The 19,686-nt window shown below is 41.4% G+C and overlaps 1 protein-coding gene across 3 annotated transcripts in view; it reads right to left on the minus strand.

Moving 5' to 3' along the window:
• Nucleotides 1-662: 662 nt before the first annotated feature.
• CFAP20DC (CFAP20 domain containing) overlaps nucleotides 663-19,686 on the minus strand; it is a 137,256-nt gene continuing 118,232 nt past the window's right edge. For all 3 annotated transcript variants that reach the window (XM_073901461.1, XM_025885705.2, XM_073901460.1), the window contains 2 exons: nucleotides 12,634-12,728; nucleotides 663-1,218 (listed from right to left, as the gene is read on the minus strand). In XM_073901461.1, the coding sequence (XP_073757562.1) occupies nucleotides 1,106-1,218; nucleotides 12,634-12,728 (208 nt within the window). In that variant the 3' untranslated portion in view covers nucleotides 663-1,105. The remainder of the gene's footprint in view (nucleotides 1,219-12,633; nucleotides 12,729-19,686) is intronic.

The following is a 19,686-nucleotide window of genomic DNA, read 5'->3' on the forward strand; positions in this document are numbered from 1 at the left end:
AACATTAAATGAAATTATAGTACTGCCATTAAATCCAATTGTACACCAGTAATTTTTCATTTCCAATGGTACTCTTCTTTATTAAAAAATCTTTATTAAATAACAAAATATTCCAGCTAATATAAGTACTTCCTTGAGCTCAATATTAATATACTTGGCACACAATTCAAGGCTGTCTCCTCAAACTCAGGAAGTGCATGATTTTTTCCTTGTGATGCAACAAGCAGATTTATAGTGAGCCTCCTCTGTTTCTCCAGGCCTAGTCACAGAAATGGTGAGGTATGTGGGGTGTTCAAATGGGTGACTTCTTAAATCTGGATCCATGGAGCTAGATTTGGGTCATATTATTAGAATTCAGAGATAATTGGTAAAAAAAAAAAAAAAAAAAAGCAAAACCCAAAACCAAAAAAGCACAGCACAGTGCTAAGCAGTGTAAGTGATTTACAATGTTTTGATCTTTGGCAAACTCTGGATGAACCTTTATGAAATGGAACAGTGGGGCAAATGCTAAAAAAAAGGGGATCGTCAAGTCTGACCAGTTCACAGTGTTTCCTTTTCTAAGAGTCTAAGGAAGGGTAAATATTATCTTGGAATATTCTGGTAAGGAATGCAAGCAAGGCAAATAAAAGGAGGCAGTTTAAAAGGTATTCCTTTGACCGTCATACTTTATTTCTAATACAAATAGGTAATAAAATAAAAAGTACCCAGGTATCTTTGAAACAAGAATACATTTTCTGTGTATCAAGCCATCATTTACAGATTAACACTGCAAAACATTTGAATTAATAACTCTTAATTTGCTTCCATAAGATTATAGGCAATAAAAAATGATATGTAGGATGAGAACTACAAGAAGAAACCAATTCAAAGTCCTAAAATCTTGTCCCTGTATTAATTCCTTCACTGCCAAAAAAATCACATGCATCTACAAAGAGAAGGTAGGTATCCTTAACATCAAACGTTATTTACAAAATAACTCCATTTCTCTCGGTTACTCTGGATACTGCGGGCCTGCCTGATACACGCACTGTGGGGCCAACGCCACGGTCAGCTCGGCTCGCCTGCTCCCCCTGGGTGCGGCCATTCTAGGCGCCGGAGGGAGACCTCACACCAGCTCGTAGTATTTCCCCGTCTGGGGATCAAAGTAGCAGTTCAGACACGGGTCATACAGCAGAGTCAGCACCTCCTCGCCCTCTTCCACACTCGGGTCTTCTTCACCTGCCGGGAGGAGAACCACAGACATGTTAGCCGCCTGCTGGCCCGGAACTGCTGACCGTCAGGGCAGAAGGGCAAGGAGACAGGCACCTCTAACCCTCCTGGGAGATGCTCCTTGTGCGGGCGGAATGTCAAGGCCAGAAGGGAGGAGCACGGCAGACGTGCAGACTCTGTGCACACAGCATAAGACAGGGCCGGCTTCACTCTGAAGGACGAGAAAAGCTGAGTGTGGAGGCCAGGCAGGGAGGGAGAGAAGAAAGGGACAGGGCCAAGGGACTCACGGGACCAAGGATACAAGAGGGATTCAAGACTTGGGGGCGACAGTTCCAGACTTGGCTGTGGGCCAGAGCTGTATGAATGCACCCTAAAAGTGCTACCAAGTAAACCCGGATTAAAATGGTAATGCTGTTTAGGAACACAAGACACACAAAGCATAGAACACATACAAAAAACTGTCAGGTGATGGGTAATTTTATTAGTGGTAGGAAGGTCTGTTTACATTTGCTAGTAACATGGATGTGGCTTCATGTTTGTTTCTTGTGACAACTGTTCAGATGGTTTGGAGGAACTGCTGCTGCCTAAGTTATTAGCAGGTTTGGTTGGTTTCCAACCCATGGCATGGACTGAAAAAAAAAAAAAACTGTTTTCGTAAGATCTTTCCTGAGCACCTTATACGTGCCCAGTGCTATGCTAAGTACTTGTGCACTTGATGCCGTCATCAGCAAGTGAGTGACTTGTGAATACTTGTGAGTACTTCTGAAAACCATGTGATAGGGAGTCCAGAAGCTAGGAGGGTAAGACCTCCCTGAGCTGGAGAGGATCAGAGCAGGCTCAGGGAGGAGGGGTGATTGGGAGAACACTCCTCTCTCTTCCTTAGCACAGGCTACTAAGAACCAGAGAAAACCCAGTGTCTGGGGCTGTGAGCTCACCAGGGTTGCTTTGAGAAAGGCTCAGGTGTGGGCTTGGGGCAGGGCTGACACGTAACAGAGGCTCAGTCAATACTGAATGTTTCTGGAAAGGGTGAATACATGACTGTGAAAGCAAAGTCTATGGTTATAAGTGTCACTGCCTAGAGTACGGGAAGGTGGTGGGACTCCATTTTTCCAGCCAAAACCAGACCGAGCTGTCCTTGTCACAGGACAGTGAGAAGCCCGAGTTAAGTCCCAGGGGGCGGGGCCAAGATGGTAAAGTCGGGGGTTGAGATGCTACCACAGCCATGCCTCTGACCATCCAAAGACACATAACATGATCGCCCCTGCACCAGGCACTGAGTGGGGTGCTGGGGATGAGATGGTCGACGAAACAGGCACTGTTCTCAAGGAGTGTGCAGTGACTTGGGCAAAACACAAGAGCAGCTGACTCTCTTACAGGCAGCACACAGCACCAGCAGTCCTTAAAAAGTGGAACTAACTGGAGGACTAGGTGCCTCTGCCTTGCTGGCTAACATCTCAACTGGCGGAGCCCTGGGTGGTTTAGAAAGCACTTCGCGTGCAGTAGCTCGCTTGACCCTCCTGTGAAATCAACAGGGATTATGGGTGCCCATTTGACAGAAGAGGGAAGCAGCGTCTGTTAACCGGCTCACCTGAGGTCACTCTGCTGAGTCAGAGGCACAGTCAGGGAGGAACCTGGGTTTCCAGACTCTCAGTTCTGCGTTCTTTCTACCGTATTGGCGCCCTGCTTTCGTTAAGAAGGTGGTGGAACACGTTCAGTTGGGAGCTATTATGTTATGCGAATTTAAACATGGAAGAGGATAAAAAATGTACACTTTACAGGTGTCCTACATTTGAAAAACTCAGGTTTGGAAACAAAAGAAATTTCATTTCTCATACTTCAAAAATCACAAAGATGAGAGAGTCCATGTGGGAGGGCAGAGGCAAAATCCAGGCTTATTAGCTCCAGAAAAGACAAAGCTTGAGGTTATAGCAGCCCTTCTGGCCTTAAGTACATCAAAGGTGATAAATGAGAGAGAAGTCAAGAAGATTCTGTGGGGTTCCAGGAGGAAGCAAGAGGATCAACGAAGGAAAGTTACGAGGAGCCAGAGTTTGGCTCAGCACCAGGAAGAATTTTCTAAACAGTAGAGCGGACCAGGGAATGGGAGGTGGACGCTGGGGAGGGTGAAGCAGGGACTGGGGCAATCACTTGTGTGAGATTTTATCGTGCACAGGGCAGGACCAGATCCAATGATCCCTGTGGTGCCTTTGATGAGTTTCTGTGACTCTTGGCTGCAGTGGCTTATGTCCTTGAAGTATGACAGGGCTTTGCTAATGGCCACGTTAATGGTGGTAGCTGACCTGAGCACCCTGCACAGTTTCTAATTAAGAACAGGAAATCAGAGAAAGCAGGCTGCCTTTCCTTTACTTTCTATTGTTACCTCAAGAGTGGTCCCCAGGGCCCTGCCCCCACCTTCTTCCTTTAAGTAGGAGAGGTTGGGAATGCTTTTCAAGTGACTGTTTCTCAAGGAAGATGACCCCCTTTTAGGGCACTTTTGCACCTCAAAGGGAGGGTGTGCATGTCCTTTACCTTCACATATTCAATCCATCATCCCTTTCTTATTTAGGCTTCTTCAGAGAACAGAACCAATAAGTAACTTATGTGTACCTGCTGCGTGAAGATGTCTATTAAATCTGTACCATGTCTAGGTGTGGATGTGACATTCACACACAAAACAAAAGCAGCAGGTAAAGATTAATGAGGGGGGATGGGAGAGGCAACTGCAGAGTGGCCAAGAGAGCCCTGGGCCCTAGGATCTGGCAGACGGGACAGAGGGGAGCTTGGCCGCTGCCTACCCAAACGACCTTCAGGCAGTTATGGGTTATTTTGCCTCACTGGACCCTCATTTCCTTATTTACCAAATGAGAATAACAATGCCTGTTTCATAGGGTTTTGTGGAAGATGAAACTGGACCCTGGATAATATGCATAGCACAGTGCACATAGCAGTGGTCAACAAATGATCGTTACTGTTACTATTAAGGATAATGACAATCTTGAAATAAATCATGAACTACAGGCTCTAAATTGCTTAGTCACTCAGAACAGAAACACTGATAAAGCTTAGAGTCCTAAGATAAGGCTTCATAGAGATGGGCAGCATGACACTGAGGCAGTGGAGTCAGAGAGACCTGGGTCCAAATCCCATTCTACCACTTTGTATAGCTGTGGGACATTGGGAAAATTCAGCACTCTGAGCCTTAGTCTTCTCATGGGAGGATAGTAATACTACCTGTGATAGTACCTATGAGAACTAAGTAAGATACTTAGTAAGACTCCACACACACAGTGAGTACTCAATAAATGTTGTTGATATAATTGTCATCATGAAAAACGGAAGATACCCGAGTTAGACACAAAAGGGCTATGTCCACTTATACCTTATTCCCCATCCCAAAACTATACCTGTTTGATTTTTCACTACCAAGAGAAAAAAAAAATAGTGGATTTGAATGAAATACAAAGCCCCCAACTAGTTTCATAAAGGACATTATCATGAATTCATCTTTAAGTAGAAAGAGTTCTTAAACCAAAAATCACATATTTTTCAAAAAGTAAAATGAATTTTTCCATCAGGTGTAATGTTAAAATCATGTATCACCGAGGTAAATGATTACAAGTCAACCTATCTCGGGGGTCTGCTGTCCGATGCTTCATTTTTACTCCAGCCACACAGTGGGGGAAATTCTGACCTCTGGCATGTAAGTTACATGCCGTATAACTGCTTAGCGCACTTGGTGCTGGTACTTTCCAAAAAGATAAAAATTTAAGCCGGCGCTATTAAGTTAGGAAACTTACATTTACATTTACAACCAGTCAGGAATCTTTCTAGATGAAAATAACAGTTGTAATGGGCCATGGGTCTTTATCACCCAACTGCAAAGGGATCGAGGTGGAGCCAATTCATTAGTAGGGGTTTTGCTACATAATGCATACAAACTGAAGCAGTAACTGCTATATAAATGCATTCGTTCCAATACATATCACTATAAGACTGGAACCTCATGCATTATAACCATGGGACTAAAGCAGGTTTTGTGGTTTTTAGTACTAAAGCTTTAAATGGATGAATTTTAAAACTCAACCAACAGTGACACTCGTATAAAAATTGGGTGACATTATGTATAATTTTACATTGAAATAAGTGCTTTAAACTTGCATAAAAGGTTTTGTTTTCATTATAACTTAATTTTCAAAGCCTCCAATTTACATCATTTTAAGCCATTGTAATCTCTACATAATGAAATTATAATATCATTAAGCAATTACCACTATGATGTCAAGCAATGGGAAATGTTTTGAAAGGTAATTATTGTGCAAGGGTATGGGGTAATTTTCAATTATATTCTTGGATGGTACAGAGTTAGTTTTTCCCCAAAATGCTAAATTGCTCTATTTAAAGACTGGCTACAGAAACTCTAAAAGGACAAATTAACAAATAAAACCATTCTCTGCTACCAGACTAAGAGCATCTGGACAGGGGTCCAAATTACATTTTTACTCTTCTCCACATAATAAAGTCATTTCCAGTGAAATAAAATTGCCTTTCAGATAATAATCTATTTACAAACTTCCAGCTTCATCCACTCTGAAATTGGTTAACAGCAATAATAGAAGAAAAACCAACAGAGCCGGACCGAATGCAGCAATATTAGCTGCCCTTCCCTCTGTTAGATCAGTTCAGGCAAACAATTCCTTCAGTTCACCTTTTGAAAGTCCATTAATATAAATGCTTAATTATCTATATTTATTGCATTTTAACCATAGATAATAGAAAACCTATATGCGGAGGCTAAGTCCTCAAGCTTGAAAACAAATAATGTGGCACCACTTTATCAGATGTAAAATCTCTGAATCAAGACGCTGCACTTGATTTTCGATTTTCTGACGCTGCCATGCAGAATTTTTTTTAAAAAGTTAATGCGTTTTCTCTTTTATAGATCTTGAGAACTGATTGACTGTATTTTTATGTGCATACTAATACACTATTGTTTAAACAATTCAATGGTGAGGGATCACCATTCCAAACAGTCAGCCTCAGGATCAATAAAGATGACATTTTAGATAAGATTCCGCTGAGCACCAGGCACTTGCAAACTCTTCCACCAAGGCCTCTCACAGTAGGGCAAAATTAACTTGCACTAAAACCTGAGGAAGTCTACTGTGAACTGCTGAATTTTGGTTTTCAGCAAGTATGTGTCCTGGAATGGAAGAAAGATAAATGACCAAGCACGGGATAAAAAGGATGAAAAAGATACATTCTTCTATTAGAAAACCGCATTGTTTCTTGGAAGGCAAATGACATGCCATGATTATAGTTCAGGTTTCATTTGGGAAATAAGTACATCAACCCTTTTGCAAAAACCAGTGGCTATATTTTACTTGGAAAATGCCACTGAAGACAACATGTTGAAGGATTTGGAAGATTAACTGGGAATTAGTGCAATTTCATTCTTTCCAGGTGGTCTCTACTTACAAATGTGCAGTGATTCAAATGTGTGCGTGTATATCAAATCATCAGTTACACTTACACAGTGTTACATCTTAAACTTACACAATGTTACATTTTAATTTTATCTCAGTAAAACTGGGAAACAAACCTACGAAACAATTGTGCACTTGGAAATGTGCAGTTTATGACTCTGAATGCATTTTGTTACACACCCTGGGAAGTCCTTAACCAGACTACTGAGCTCTGAAACCCGTAGTGTCTCAATGGCCTGATTTCAGGCAAGGTGGCAACATCGTAGCTAGGGGAAAATGCATCCCAGTTCCAGCAAGGGAAGTTGAAATCACACCCTGAACTAAGAACCTTGCTGGGGTGCATCTGGGGAATAAGTAGGCAGGAACGGTTCTGGAGTCAGAGAGAGAGCCTCAGGCACTGGCAACGTGTTTACTTCTCTACTTCTGGGCTCACTTCTAGTACTCCTAGTAGGAGGGCATCTCTTTAGTGAAAGCGTTATCACCAGCCCCCCACCTCCCAACCACTTTTGTGCGGAGAAGACACCCCTCAGACTCTGATAGCTGCATAAGAGAAAATCTCTCCCTTCCCCAAGGTTAATCTGAGAGCAAAAGGCAACTACGTGCCTAACAGGGGAAGGGGTGGGGACTCTGGATTCAAGAATGTCATGAGTACTAATGAATCATTATATGAGCTGAGCATGGAGGTGGGGATGCTATGGGTTGAAGGAGAGTACTAAAGGGAGTAGTATTTTATCCAGAAAGCTTCAAGAAAGAGAACTTCCTAAATTTAAAAAATTGCAGTGGACGCTTCAGTCGTATGTTTCTTATTAACCTCAATGGGAATTCTGTGGTCCTATAGAAGCATGGGGGTTAAGGGCGTAGATCGCTAGGTCCGACAGGCCTGGGTCAGAGTCCTGCTCCACACTCAATGGGTCTGTGATGCAGGCGGTGACCTTAATTCCGCCTGTGTGTGGGGGGGACCATAACACAGCCTCGCACCTGGGAGTATCAGGAGAAGTCATCGTGAGGTCACACAGCAAAATTTGACATTGTGGCGGGCACATGGCCGATGCTAGCTTCTATTATTACTTTTACATTGCCAGTATTGTTTCTTTCTGGGAGAAGGTCTCTTGGCACCTTAAATAAATCTTGAAGATCCAAAGAAGATCCAAAGAGTAGACCAAATCATCCTTCTGTTTTCCATGAGCAGATGATTCATGCAATCACTCATTAAACATTTATGAAGCGTGTACTGTGTCCTAGGTGCCAAGTCAAGCACTTGGGGATACCATGGTTTTTCAGTGAAGCATAATGTCTGTAAGCTAACTAATAAAACAGATTTTAGAAGATTGCTTTTAGACTCAGAGTATCAGGTGAATGTCGAATAACTCTGGAAGGACTCCTCTGTTGGACCCCGAGCAGACAGCCAGATTCCCCTTTCTCTGGCTAGCTTCAAGGAACCATGAGGTTCTTCTAAATTCTTGACTAGTAATTTGGATATTACATCTTTAAAATCAGCATCTGTTGCCTATTTGTGTCTCGTGGGAGATTAACCAGTGTTCATAAAGGAATATCCTCTGTGGCTTTGCCATAAAAAAGGTACAAGAATGTTATTTTTATGAGGTTCTGGCAACTCTAAAAGCACTTCTGAATGTCTTTCTTACTCAAAATCTATGTAAACTTCAGGAGAGGTTTTGCAGTCCTGAGAGCTCCATTTTGGAGCTGGGAAGCATGAATAATTGAAGGGTCATATCTATAAAGGAACAAATGTCAAAAACAAATTGACAACTATTCTTCAAGCAAAGTCTGCTTTATTTTCAAAGGTCAGCTTGGTAGTTCTCTTGAGTAAGTTCTGAAATCATAACTTCCCATTTTCCCATTTCACATGCACTACAGGAAAACACATTTTTGCTAAGTGTTAAGGGCTCCCATGCCCCTGGTAACTGACATTCAGCGAGTGCGCTGTGGCCCGGGAGGAACTGCACACAGCTGCCCGTCTCTCCCTCTAGCCAAGGGGCCCAGAGCGCAGTGCTGTTCCTGCCGGCTGCCCGGCTCTGCAGGAAGACAGGCTGTTTACTTTAAGGGGGCATTTATGCCCTTGTGGCATTCTGTCTGAGCAGAAACTGTGGCTGTGGCACAAACTCGTACTGAATAAGGCAGAGACTCAAAGGCCAAGTCTAAGGCATGTGTGAAAATGAATAGAGGGAGACCCTCATTTGAAATGGAGTTGGGAAACCCCGAAGGGACTTCAAGCTTTCTGTGGCAGCCAACGCCATGCTCCTGGGCAGGAAGAAGTTCACTTTACTGCTCCCGCAGAAGGAAGGAAGATTTTCTCCCTGACAAGCAATAGCCTAGCCAATGAGAAACATTGCCACCTGGAACTCTTACTTTTTAGACTTTTACACTCTAATAGACTTTCCTTCAAAGCAGCTTTTCCCAACGCCCTCCTTTTTCTCTACAAAGTAACTCTCCTCTCCTTTGTTCTCCAGGCTTGCCTATGCTTTGCTGCAGCTTGCATGTCCCAAATTGCCATTCCTCTGCTATTCCTCAATAAAATCATTTTGCTGATAAAATAACCCACTCTTTTGTTGTAGAGGTTAACACATGCACTTACTTTCGTATGGCCTGGGGCAAGTTTTCTAGAACTAGGCATTGGTCAGGCCATCTTTCCCTGCTGTGCAACTGCAGTTATGCCTCTAACTCTGCAGATGCATCTCGGCCTCTCCACCTCAGCTGGAGCTGTGGGGGTTCAGCACGTTACTTCCCGGCTCTAATGTGGGAAAGGTGGTGTCCATGTGGGAAAGGTGGGGAACAGCAGTGTCTATACCTCAGGAGGCTATCATGAGAAGTAAAGGGTACTTGCAGGTGTGGGTCACAGAAAGGTGAAATAAATATTAGCTATGATCATTTTTATCCTAGAAGTCTAAAGATGGGAGGCCCTCCTTCCCTGTGAACCAGCCTTCAAAACCACCTTCACAGGTTCTGCAGAAAGGCACTGATAGGGAGGAAGCCTGGGTCCTACTGCCAGCTGGGGCTCTGATTGGGCATTTTACGTTAAGCAAGGTCAAGTTGAGGGTGTTGGACTGCATCACTGTTCTCAGCTGGTTCATCAGAGCCCCAAGGCAGGGTTCTGAGACCCTAACTTCCCCTTTAGCCAGAGCAGTTCTGCTTTTATCTCTTTTATATGTTGGAATTTCATATGAAATTCATTTGAAAGAAAAGTTTTCACTGCTTATAAACACAGTTTAAGAGCCACTGCCCAAGGTGACTGATCACTGTTTTAGTTGCTAAAATGCGAGGGTCTAGGTTCAATACTCTCATTGTCAAATTTTAGAAATATACCTAATATACTAAAATACTGGAACGGGGGAAAACTGAAAGTAAGACTTCAATGAATTACTCATTTTTTTTCAAAGATGGTATAAAAAAATGGCCTTTAGAAGAACATTTCTCTCCCCCTTTTTCCCCTTTCTCCCTTCCTGTCTTCCCTCTAACAAAAATTTAGAGAGTAGCTAATAATCTTTAGAAATTGCATGGGCTACTTGGGATCCAGGAGTGAGCACACTGATAAAGTTTCTGCTTTTAAAAACTCACAGGCTACATAGGAAAGAAGACATTAAACAACAAATCACGAATGACAAACTGTGAAAAGGGCACGAAAAAAATGTACAAGGCGAAGGGAGATGGACCTACTTAGATAAGCTTGTCTAGAAAGGCCTTTGAGAAGGTAGGTGACAAGCAAATACCCAGGCCTGGCAGCTCGGCAATCCAGGAATCCTGTCTCTCAGGTCCTCGCTCCCTCAGATTTGGTCAGCACAGCAACTTTGCCCCCAAGCCCCTCACTCCCATGGAGAAAATGCTGCCACTTGTCATTCCTGACAAGCATGGATGGGCAGGGGAGGCAGGTCCAGTGCTGAAACGGGACGACAGGTCTGCTCTTCCCCCCCGCCCCCTTAAAGAGCTTAGGTACTTAGCCCTTGAGATGTTTCAATTCGTTTTTTTTTTTTCTGTAGATCAGGAACTCTCAAGAGAAAAATAAAATTTCAATTCCTGATTTTATATATATTATTTTTGGAGTAAGTAATTTAGGTACTTGGTTCAAAATCAAAAAAGTATAACAACAGTGGTTGGGCTCTGGGGCCGGGCTGTTTGGATTCCCATCCCAGCTCTGCTGAGGACTGGTGGTGTGACCCTGGGCAAGGCATTCAAGAACTTCATACCTCAGTTTTCTCAGCTGTAAAGAACAACAATTACACACGCACACAAACAGTACCTTCCTTGTGGTGTTGCCGTGACAGCTAATGTTAGAACTTAGCACGGTGTCCGGCATATCTCCCTAAATTCCTGGTATCGTGGGACAGAAGCCCAGGAAGAGGCCCAGACTGCCCGCAACCACGTCTCCCTCTTGCTTCTGGTGATATAAACTGGATACTTGAACCCATCATTTTTCCTTGACCAACAATTTATAAGAACACTACCTTGGCATATTGATATGTTATCTAAAACTAAGCCAATGACATGTAAAGAGTCACCAAATAGGAAACACTAATTTTTGATAATATTAATTAGCTACAAACCACTCGAGCAGATCAGAAAAGGGGAAAGGGACGGCTGATAGAAACCGAGGCTGACAGGCAGGAAGGGCGCCAGATCTGGTTAATATCGGCCAGAACATTTCTACAATCTTCTGAATTTAATTTGTTAATTTGCCCTCGATGGAAGTTCTGTTTACCTTCAACATAACTGAGCTCCTGCTGTCAAAACCTCACTTGGCAATGGTGACTTGAAGCCATCCTTTTTCAGCTAATTCTCACTAATATATATCTTGGGTGCCTTTGCTCAAGGACCACGCTCTCTATTCCTGTGGTTTATTTAAGACACTTAACATAACATATTATTTGTTCTCTCACAGCAAGGTCTCCTCCTGACAGCCAAGATTCTATTTTTCTGTCCTAAGTAATTATAAATGTACACCTCTAAAAAGATTCCCAATTTGAGGGGCATAATCTATTTCAGACAGTAAATCACGGAGACATCTCCATCCCTTGGGCAGCAAAAATGTACAACCCAGATGTATGAGCTTTCACTCTGAATTTTCCATACCTGAAGAAAAATGGGATGCTCCACTTTCTCTCTGGGGCAGGTGGTGGGGGGGAACCTGGCACCTTTGTTGGAGCAATTTATATTGGCTTCAGTTCCTATATTATTATTATTTTTTACCTTCAGATAGCATGCTTCCCTCTTCAGAATCCCAACTCAAAAAGCCGTCTCAGGGAGTCTCACTCTGAGGTTATTTGTCACTCCAGTTATGCACTTTAGACTCTCCTCTGCCCTCCCATCCCAATCCTTCCGTTTCTACCAAAGGCTTCTTTTCCCTTCCTCCTCTATGCACTCCTGACAGTCACGCTCCCTGCTCACAACCAAAACCTGATGGTTCATTTCTATGACTCTCGCCAACAAAGGGAGGCAGGCAGATTTTCATTCCCGCTTCCTTCCCATTCCATCACTAACACTACTTGCTGTAACTCTGTACCAGCCTTATCTTTAAAGACAAGTATCCTTGTATGAATGAAAACATGTATCCAGCGATCTAGGAGCATCAGGTCTGCTTTATAATAATATGAACAGCTAGTAAGTGCTTTGTGCACAGTATACCTTATTGAATCTTCATGAAAAACTTTCAGGTGGACACTATCTATTATCAGTCTTACTTTACAAATGCGGTAACCAAAAGTCCTAAAGGCCACACAGCAGGAATTGGTAGAGCCGGAATCCAGATGAAGATCAGTTTGATACCAAAGGACTTATCATCCTATAAAATGAGGCACAGGGTATCTCATTTTGGGGGTGTGAGCCTAAATGATTAGCATTTAATAAAAACAGTGGCATCTCAAAGTGACTGATTTTCTCTATTTGCAGTTAATGATTTTTATTTTTTTATGCATAACATTTTCCATAGTCCCACCTTGAGCACTCAAGCTTCCAGAAGAATCCAGATGCTGGTCTGTTGGCTGTTGACTGGGAGGAACAATCGGTGGGCTCAACATATTTAACCAGTCCCTAAAAAGACAAGAAGAAAGTAAATAAACAACAGGTCTGCAATTTCATATATAAATTTTACCTTTCCCTTGCATTTTTCATTTCCTGGGGCTTCCACAAAGAAACATGTTTTCCCCCTCCTTCATATTTCAGAAGGACAGAATGTGCAGAAGTTAATATTCAGTTCTATAAATGGATTAATATAATGTCAATCACTGAACTAACCAGTTGTTCCACAAATACATCAACTAGATTAAAGATGACTATTCCTCTTGAAAGTTTCTTATTGTGGCTCTTAAAGTGTACACAGCACCTCTCCTATAAGAAAATTATTTCAGTAACTCAGAAGAAGTGCAGCAGAGACAAAGCTTCTTATGATCTTTGGGTAAGGAAGCATAGCAAAGTTGCATGTCACCTCCATGACAACATTACAGATATGATCCAAAACAGAAGCTGGTCTTGGAGTGGTCAGGGACCAGCCACAATGGCAGGGTCAGCAGGCACTCACTCAGATCTTTAGAGCATCGGAGGGCAAAAGAAGGTAGAGTGAGGGGAGCAGGGCCCCTGAGTGACCCATTCCTTCAGTTCTCCTATTAAGAACGGGGGCAAAACTACTCCTACGTTCCCTGTTCTCTGCCTCCAACTTGCCAAGCTCATTTTCCAAGTTCTTTACTCTCTTCCTCCTCCATTCTTTTCTGGTCTTCCCAGTCCCTCTAGGAGGTGCCTGCATGGGTGTGATGCAAGAGGGTGACATCCAGAGGGCATGAGTCACTGTGTGTGCTACTTCAAGCCTTTCTTGTCTCTCAACTTGTGAGCTTCTTCAGGGGAAGGGAGCAGGAAGGGAGAGTGAAGGCTCTTCTAACGTGAACTCTCTTTCTTGCATTGATATTAGCATCTGTTTCGTTTACCTTATTATTCTCAACAGGGGCACGTTCTCATGACTAAACAACTTCTTTCTAAATTTCTGTATTTCTGTCTTTATGTACAGTGGGAGCCAGTCCCAGCAGGAAGTAAGAGCACTGGTTTGCCCTGTCAGTCCTGGCGCCATGTTTCCCCATGCAAAAGCTTGGCCACACTGCTTACATCATAAGCCTCTTCAATAAAGAGGAGATAATGACAGTACCTCAGAGTTTTGTTGTTGGGACTAAATGACACACACACACACACACACACACACACACACACACACACACACACAAAGGGTGAAAAACATTTGGCATGGATCTGGGTACAGAGTAGCATTCAATAGATTTCAGCTATGACCACCATCATCTTGATTATTGGTGAAAATCATAGTGTCTCTTTCCCTACAGTGATAAACCAAGACCACAGGAATTGGATTTTGTTGGAATTAAACCAGTCAAGGAGGGAAGAATGGTTACAAGTCTCTATAGCAGAAGTTTTCCATGAAAGTCGTTCACTCTTCCTGCAAAAAAAAAAGTATCTCAACGTAAAAATTACCTAATTCTTATTTGTGATATTTTAAGACACTTTCAGTTACTCCTCACCTTAGCTATCACTATGGCTAGTGAAATAAGCAAGGTGAACGTGCTGTATAATTGAATTTCATAACAACACATTAAGGACATCAGAAAGGAATTGTCGCAGACTTCCAAGCTAATGGGGCATTTTCTGATAAGCACCTTTCATTTAGTCCATTTCATTACTGTAGACCCAAATCCCCACATTATAGAAAATTACAAGGTCACATACAAATTACCAGCCCTGGCGACCTCATTACTCAGCAAGAGTGCTGGAGAGCAATGAGGAACACCAGCAACAGAAATAATAATGTTATCATATGATGACATCCTCTGTGACAAATCAGAAACTCTAAACACCGGCAGGAGGAGCTCCTACTCACGGTCCATGGACATGGGGGTTGTGTGACTGTTATAAAAGGTAAGATATTCACTTCTTAGGCCAATGACTTGATTGATTAATGTTTTTCCTTCTCTGTAGTAGCTATGAAAAGTGCAGAGTTCTTCCTTTTGTGATTTTTTTGGTTGTTTAAAATAATTTCAGATTTATAGCTTTTCTGTAAGAAAAGTACAAAGAGTGCTTCTTCTTTGCAAGAAGAGTACAAAGAACTCCTACATATCCTTCATCCAGACTCCCCACCTTAAACACTTTATCACATTTGCTATCTATCATCTATCTATCTATCTATCTATCATCTATCTAGCTATCATCATTTCTCTAAATGGGATTGGCAAACTATGGCCTGTGGGCAAAGTCTGGCTCAACGCCTGTTTTTGCACAGCCTGCAAATCGAGAATGATTTTTACATTTTTAAAGGTGGGTGAAAAAATTAAAATAATAATGTTTCATGACATATGATAATTATATAAAATTCAAATGTCAGTGTCTGTAAATAAATTTTATGGAATAAAGTCATTTTCACTCGTTATGTATTGTCTATGGCTGTTTTTGTGCTACAATGACGGAATTAAGTATTTGTTATTTGGCCCTTTACAGAAAAATGTTTGATGATCCCTGGTCTAAAACTGTGGGCTCATTTCTTCAATACTAATACAATACCATAGATTCATTCTCATCTCTCCTCTTTCCATATTTGTAACTCCTTTTGACAGTAAGGAACCTGGCTCCCATTATCCTCAATAAATTTACTTATTTTCTGAAGTATAGAACGTGTCAAAAGTAGTTTCAGAACTGTTAAGCAAACAAAACCAAACCAAACAACCAATAGAAAACCCCAAACCTACTCTCTAGAGTTCTGTTCATGATTCTTTTTATTCCTTTGTTAAAAGAGTATAAAACAGTAAAATAGTATGGTCTAAATTTACTCGGGTTAGTTCCTCTCCTTCCTCTTCAGTGTGGTTGTATTATTTGTTTAAAATGTAGTTGGAGTCATCCACTTCTGTTTTTTTCTCCATTAACTATTGATTTTTATTATTTTTGTTGTTGAGTATGTAAAATGTTAACAGTTCAAAAGTCAAAAAACACAAAGAGTCATATTCAGGTAAGAGTCACATTTCCCTCATGTCTCCCAGTCTGTTTCCAGCCCCTTATCACTTCCATGCCGTCCCTACCAGCCCCTCTGTAGGAAATCAATTTCATTCTGGTATCTCCTATGTTTCTTTTCACAAAAAGTAAGCAGATACGTGTCTAATGCAAAAGGTAGCATATTATAATGACTCTTGCACTTTCATCTTTCAACTTAAAATATAACCTGGAAATCATTCACCCCCCCAGTTCACAGAGAGCATTTCATTCCTTTTTTTTTTTTTTGAGAGCATTTCATTCTTTTTCATGGCTGCGTAGTACTCCATGTGTGGCTATGCTATCATGTATTTCCCACTCTCTCATGTTTGAGCATGTTTTCAATATTTTGCAATTACTGCAATTAATGCTGCAGTGAATAACTTTGAGCTACTGATTTTTGTATACTTGGAGATATATCTTTAAGGTAAATTCCTAGAAGTGGAATTTCTGGGACAAAAGGTAAATAGACACTTGGTTTTAGATACTGACAAATTCCCTCCTCAAGGGCGGTGCCATCTGCATTCCCACCAGCCATGCGGGTCAGTGCTGGTTTCTCTACAGCCATGTCATAAGAGTATGTTGTCAAGTTTTTAATGCTTTCCAATCTGAGAGATAAAAGCTGGTATCTTAAAGTAGTTCTGATTTGCATTTGTTCTCAACATGAGCATTATGAATGGAGTCAACTGTCTTTTCATGTGCATAAGGCCATTATGTAATATGTAGATATATGCATATATGCATTTTATATCTCTATTTTTTGTGTGTATTCATGTCTTTGCCCCTTCTTCTATCAGGTTTTTTGTCTTTTCCCTTCCCCTTGTCATGTGTCTTTGCTTACACTGTTTTTTTTTTTTTGCCATGCAAAAGTTTAAAAAAATGTTCTCTGTAATCAAACATATTACTCTTTTCTTTTATTGCCTCTGTACTTTGAGTTATAGTACATGGTGTGAGTTTATTCTGGTGTAAGGTGAATCTAATTTTATCTTTTAAAAATGACTACACAGTTCTCTTGACAAGTGATATTATTTTAACTTAAGACTCAGAAGATTTTATACAATTAAGAAATTTTGATCAAAGCAATGTGTTTGTTTGGCTTTTACTAAGTATGCATTTATAAAGTGTATTTTGAAAAAAAAAAAGGGTTCTTGGTTAACTATAAAATATGGAAAATATTGGGCTAAACACAGTCAACCAGGACTTTTTCTTGCAGGACTTTTGAGACTTTTAGCACACTGTGAATCTCCCAAGAGGAGGACAGCCCCCATGCATGCATCTAGAACTGTCACATTTTTGGGGATCATAAGTCCATAGACCACACCTTGAGAAATGCTGCTTCAGGTTATACTACTTTCCCATCCTGGTGGCATTGTTTTTGTTTGTTTTATTTTTATTTTACTTTGTATATGTTTAACAATTTCATTTTCTCCAGAGCATTTTTTGGTGACTTGTTGATAAGCACAGGTGCATAGTCTAGCACCTGTATCTTATATGCTTACATTTTCATATGTGATATTTAATACTAATTGACTTGACCCTTGATCAACTTCTTTAAACTCCATGCCTTCCTAACTCAGGAAGCAGTAAACATCTAAGGAAGTGGGAGTTTAGCTGAGGCACACTCACAGCATGTGAGCCCCAGCTAGAGTTCTGAATGTCTCCCTGGTCTGCTCTTACCTCAGCTGCTATGCTCTGGAATCTGTTCTTGCTCTTTGTTCAACCATTTTCATACTTGTCTTATCTTTTGCACTTGGCACTCTGGTTGCTTTCCTCAGCTCTGATTATAACCCTTTTCTCCCGAGGACTGACTCTCTCTACCTGTTATGAAAGCCTCTAACTCCTTTGGCGGATGAACAACACCCTTTTCAGTCAGGCCTGCTCTCTGAGTACGTTCAGGTACTGTTGTGTCCTCTCCTTTCCTCTTGTGGACTCAGGCAGGCCTCCCATCCCTGCCTCTCCTCTTGAAACTAGAGAAAGGACCTCCAGGCACACCTATGCATGCTGAGTACTGTCACCAGAAGATGTGTTTTATTTAAGAGTCAAGGCAATGGATTCACATTAAATAACACATATAAAAATATAGAGCAAATGAAGAATAAATACCATCTTGTGAATTTTCACAATGGCCAGATCTATCTAATATTAAAATCTTGGCCAAAGTAAGGATACGTCTTGTTTTCCTCCCACTTGCATGCTAGATTTTTTGAAGCCAGGCACTGAGCATTAACTGAATCAGATATTTTTACAACCGAGGAGGATGTCCTCAGTGAAGATAGACTATGGTTTCAGCTCCTTCATTTAAAAGCACAATTTTGTTTACAAGAAGAATTTTACACACATTTATTTAATTAATGTGTTTCCTCTCAGTACATTATGTGTGTACATACATATAAACCTATACACAAATACATGACATGAGGCCAACAGTTAGCTTAATCATCTCTCTACATATTCAGTAACCATTTACTGAACTCCTGTGTGTCAGGTCCTGGGGAATCAGAGAGCTCACAGTCTGATGGAAGCAGCATTCTAGGCAGCAGAAAATGAATTAAAACATGGTTTGTACACAAAGGCTGCTGTGGGTCGATCAGATCACCTGCTTGTTCCCTTCAGAGACCTCCCTTGTAATGAAATTATCTACAATCTTGTATATACTGAAGTATTTATTTTGGGGGGGATAATTATTTGAGAAATCAAAAAAAGATCTAAGAAATCTAAAGAAATTACTCATCTAGTTCTCATTTACAGCCCTGAGCTACCTGCTATCCTAAAGCTCCGGGTTAGAGGAGCCAGCCAGTCAAATCTGGATAGATGAGATCTTATATTCGGAATTTAGCAATACGCAGCAATTTCTATCCAATACTTAATGATACTCAGCATTTGGTGCTGGTGTGCATTTCTTATTTACTGAGAGAAATGTGGGTTTTACAAGTCTTGTATAACCAGAGACAGAATAGGGAGAGGTCTGGGAAACATCTTACTCTGGGGGGATTTCATGGATTCGTCTTAAAAGCTGATGAATACTGTTTTCCCAGAGAAACATACATAAATACTAAGTTTTACTTCCAATTTCAGGAGGTCTGAGATCACCCGAAGCGCACTCATGGACTTTTGGACTCCCAAATTAGGTACAGGTACACCTTGGAATACCGTGGAGGTGCTGTTTTAAGCAGTGTAAATTCCATGGTTGGCAAAGGTTTTTTGTAAAGAGCCAGACAGAAAATACACTGGGCTTTACAAGCCATGAGGTCTCTATTGCAACCATTCAACTCTGCTGTTGTAGTGTGAAAGCACACATAAACAATAGGTAAACGTATGAGCATGGCTGTATTCCAATAAAATCTTACCAAAAATTCTCGCAATGAACAGGATTTGGCCCACAGGCTGTAGCTGAACGACCTCCATCTTAGAAGAAGGAATTGTGAAGTGAAACATTCTGAGGGCTTTTATGAAAATTCCTGTCAATTTTCCTCCTAAATGTGTTTCGAATCCACCTTTCTCACCAACTCTACTTCTACCACCAAAGCCCAACGATTATCTTGCCTCATGTTATCTGTAGCAAAAACTCTTAATGGATCCCCTCATCACCATTCATTCTGGCTTCACTTCTCTGCTGTCCACACTGTAGCCAAAATTCCAATCTGATTATGTCAACCTCTTGTTTAAAACCCTTCACTATCATTGGGAAGATACTGTACTTGAGAGTAAAACCAGAATCTTTATGCTGGCCTTTGAGGATTTGCATAAACTAATCTCTGTGTATTTTTCCAACCTTGTCTTGCATTATTCTCCCTCTCACTAAGTTCCAGCCATGCTGGTCTTCTCTCAATTTCTGGAATATGCCATGCTTCCAACTATTATGGGGCCTTTGCCCAGGCTGTGCCCCCTTGTGTAGAGTACATTCTCCTCCCCTGTTTCTACCCTTTCTTGGCTTGGTAACTAATCCCCACTGTGATGGTGTTTGGAAGCAAGGCTT

This window comes from Callorhinus ursinus, unplaced genomic scaffold (assembly GCF_003265705.2).
Source record: "Callorhinus ursinus isolate GAN/ISIS: 27379988/994484 unplaced genomic scaffold, GSC_fseal_2.0 scaffold15, whole genome shotgun sequence".
Classification (NCBI taxonomy): Eukaryota; Metazoa; Chordata; class Mammalia; order Carnivora; family Otariidae; genus Callorhinus; species Callorhinus ursinus.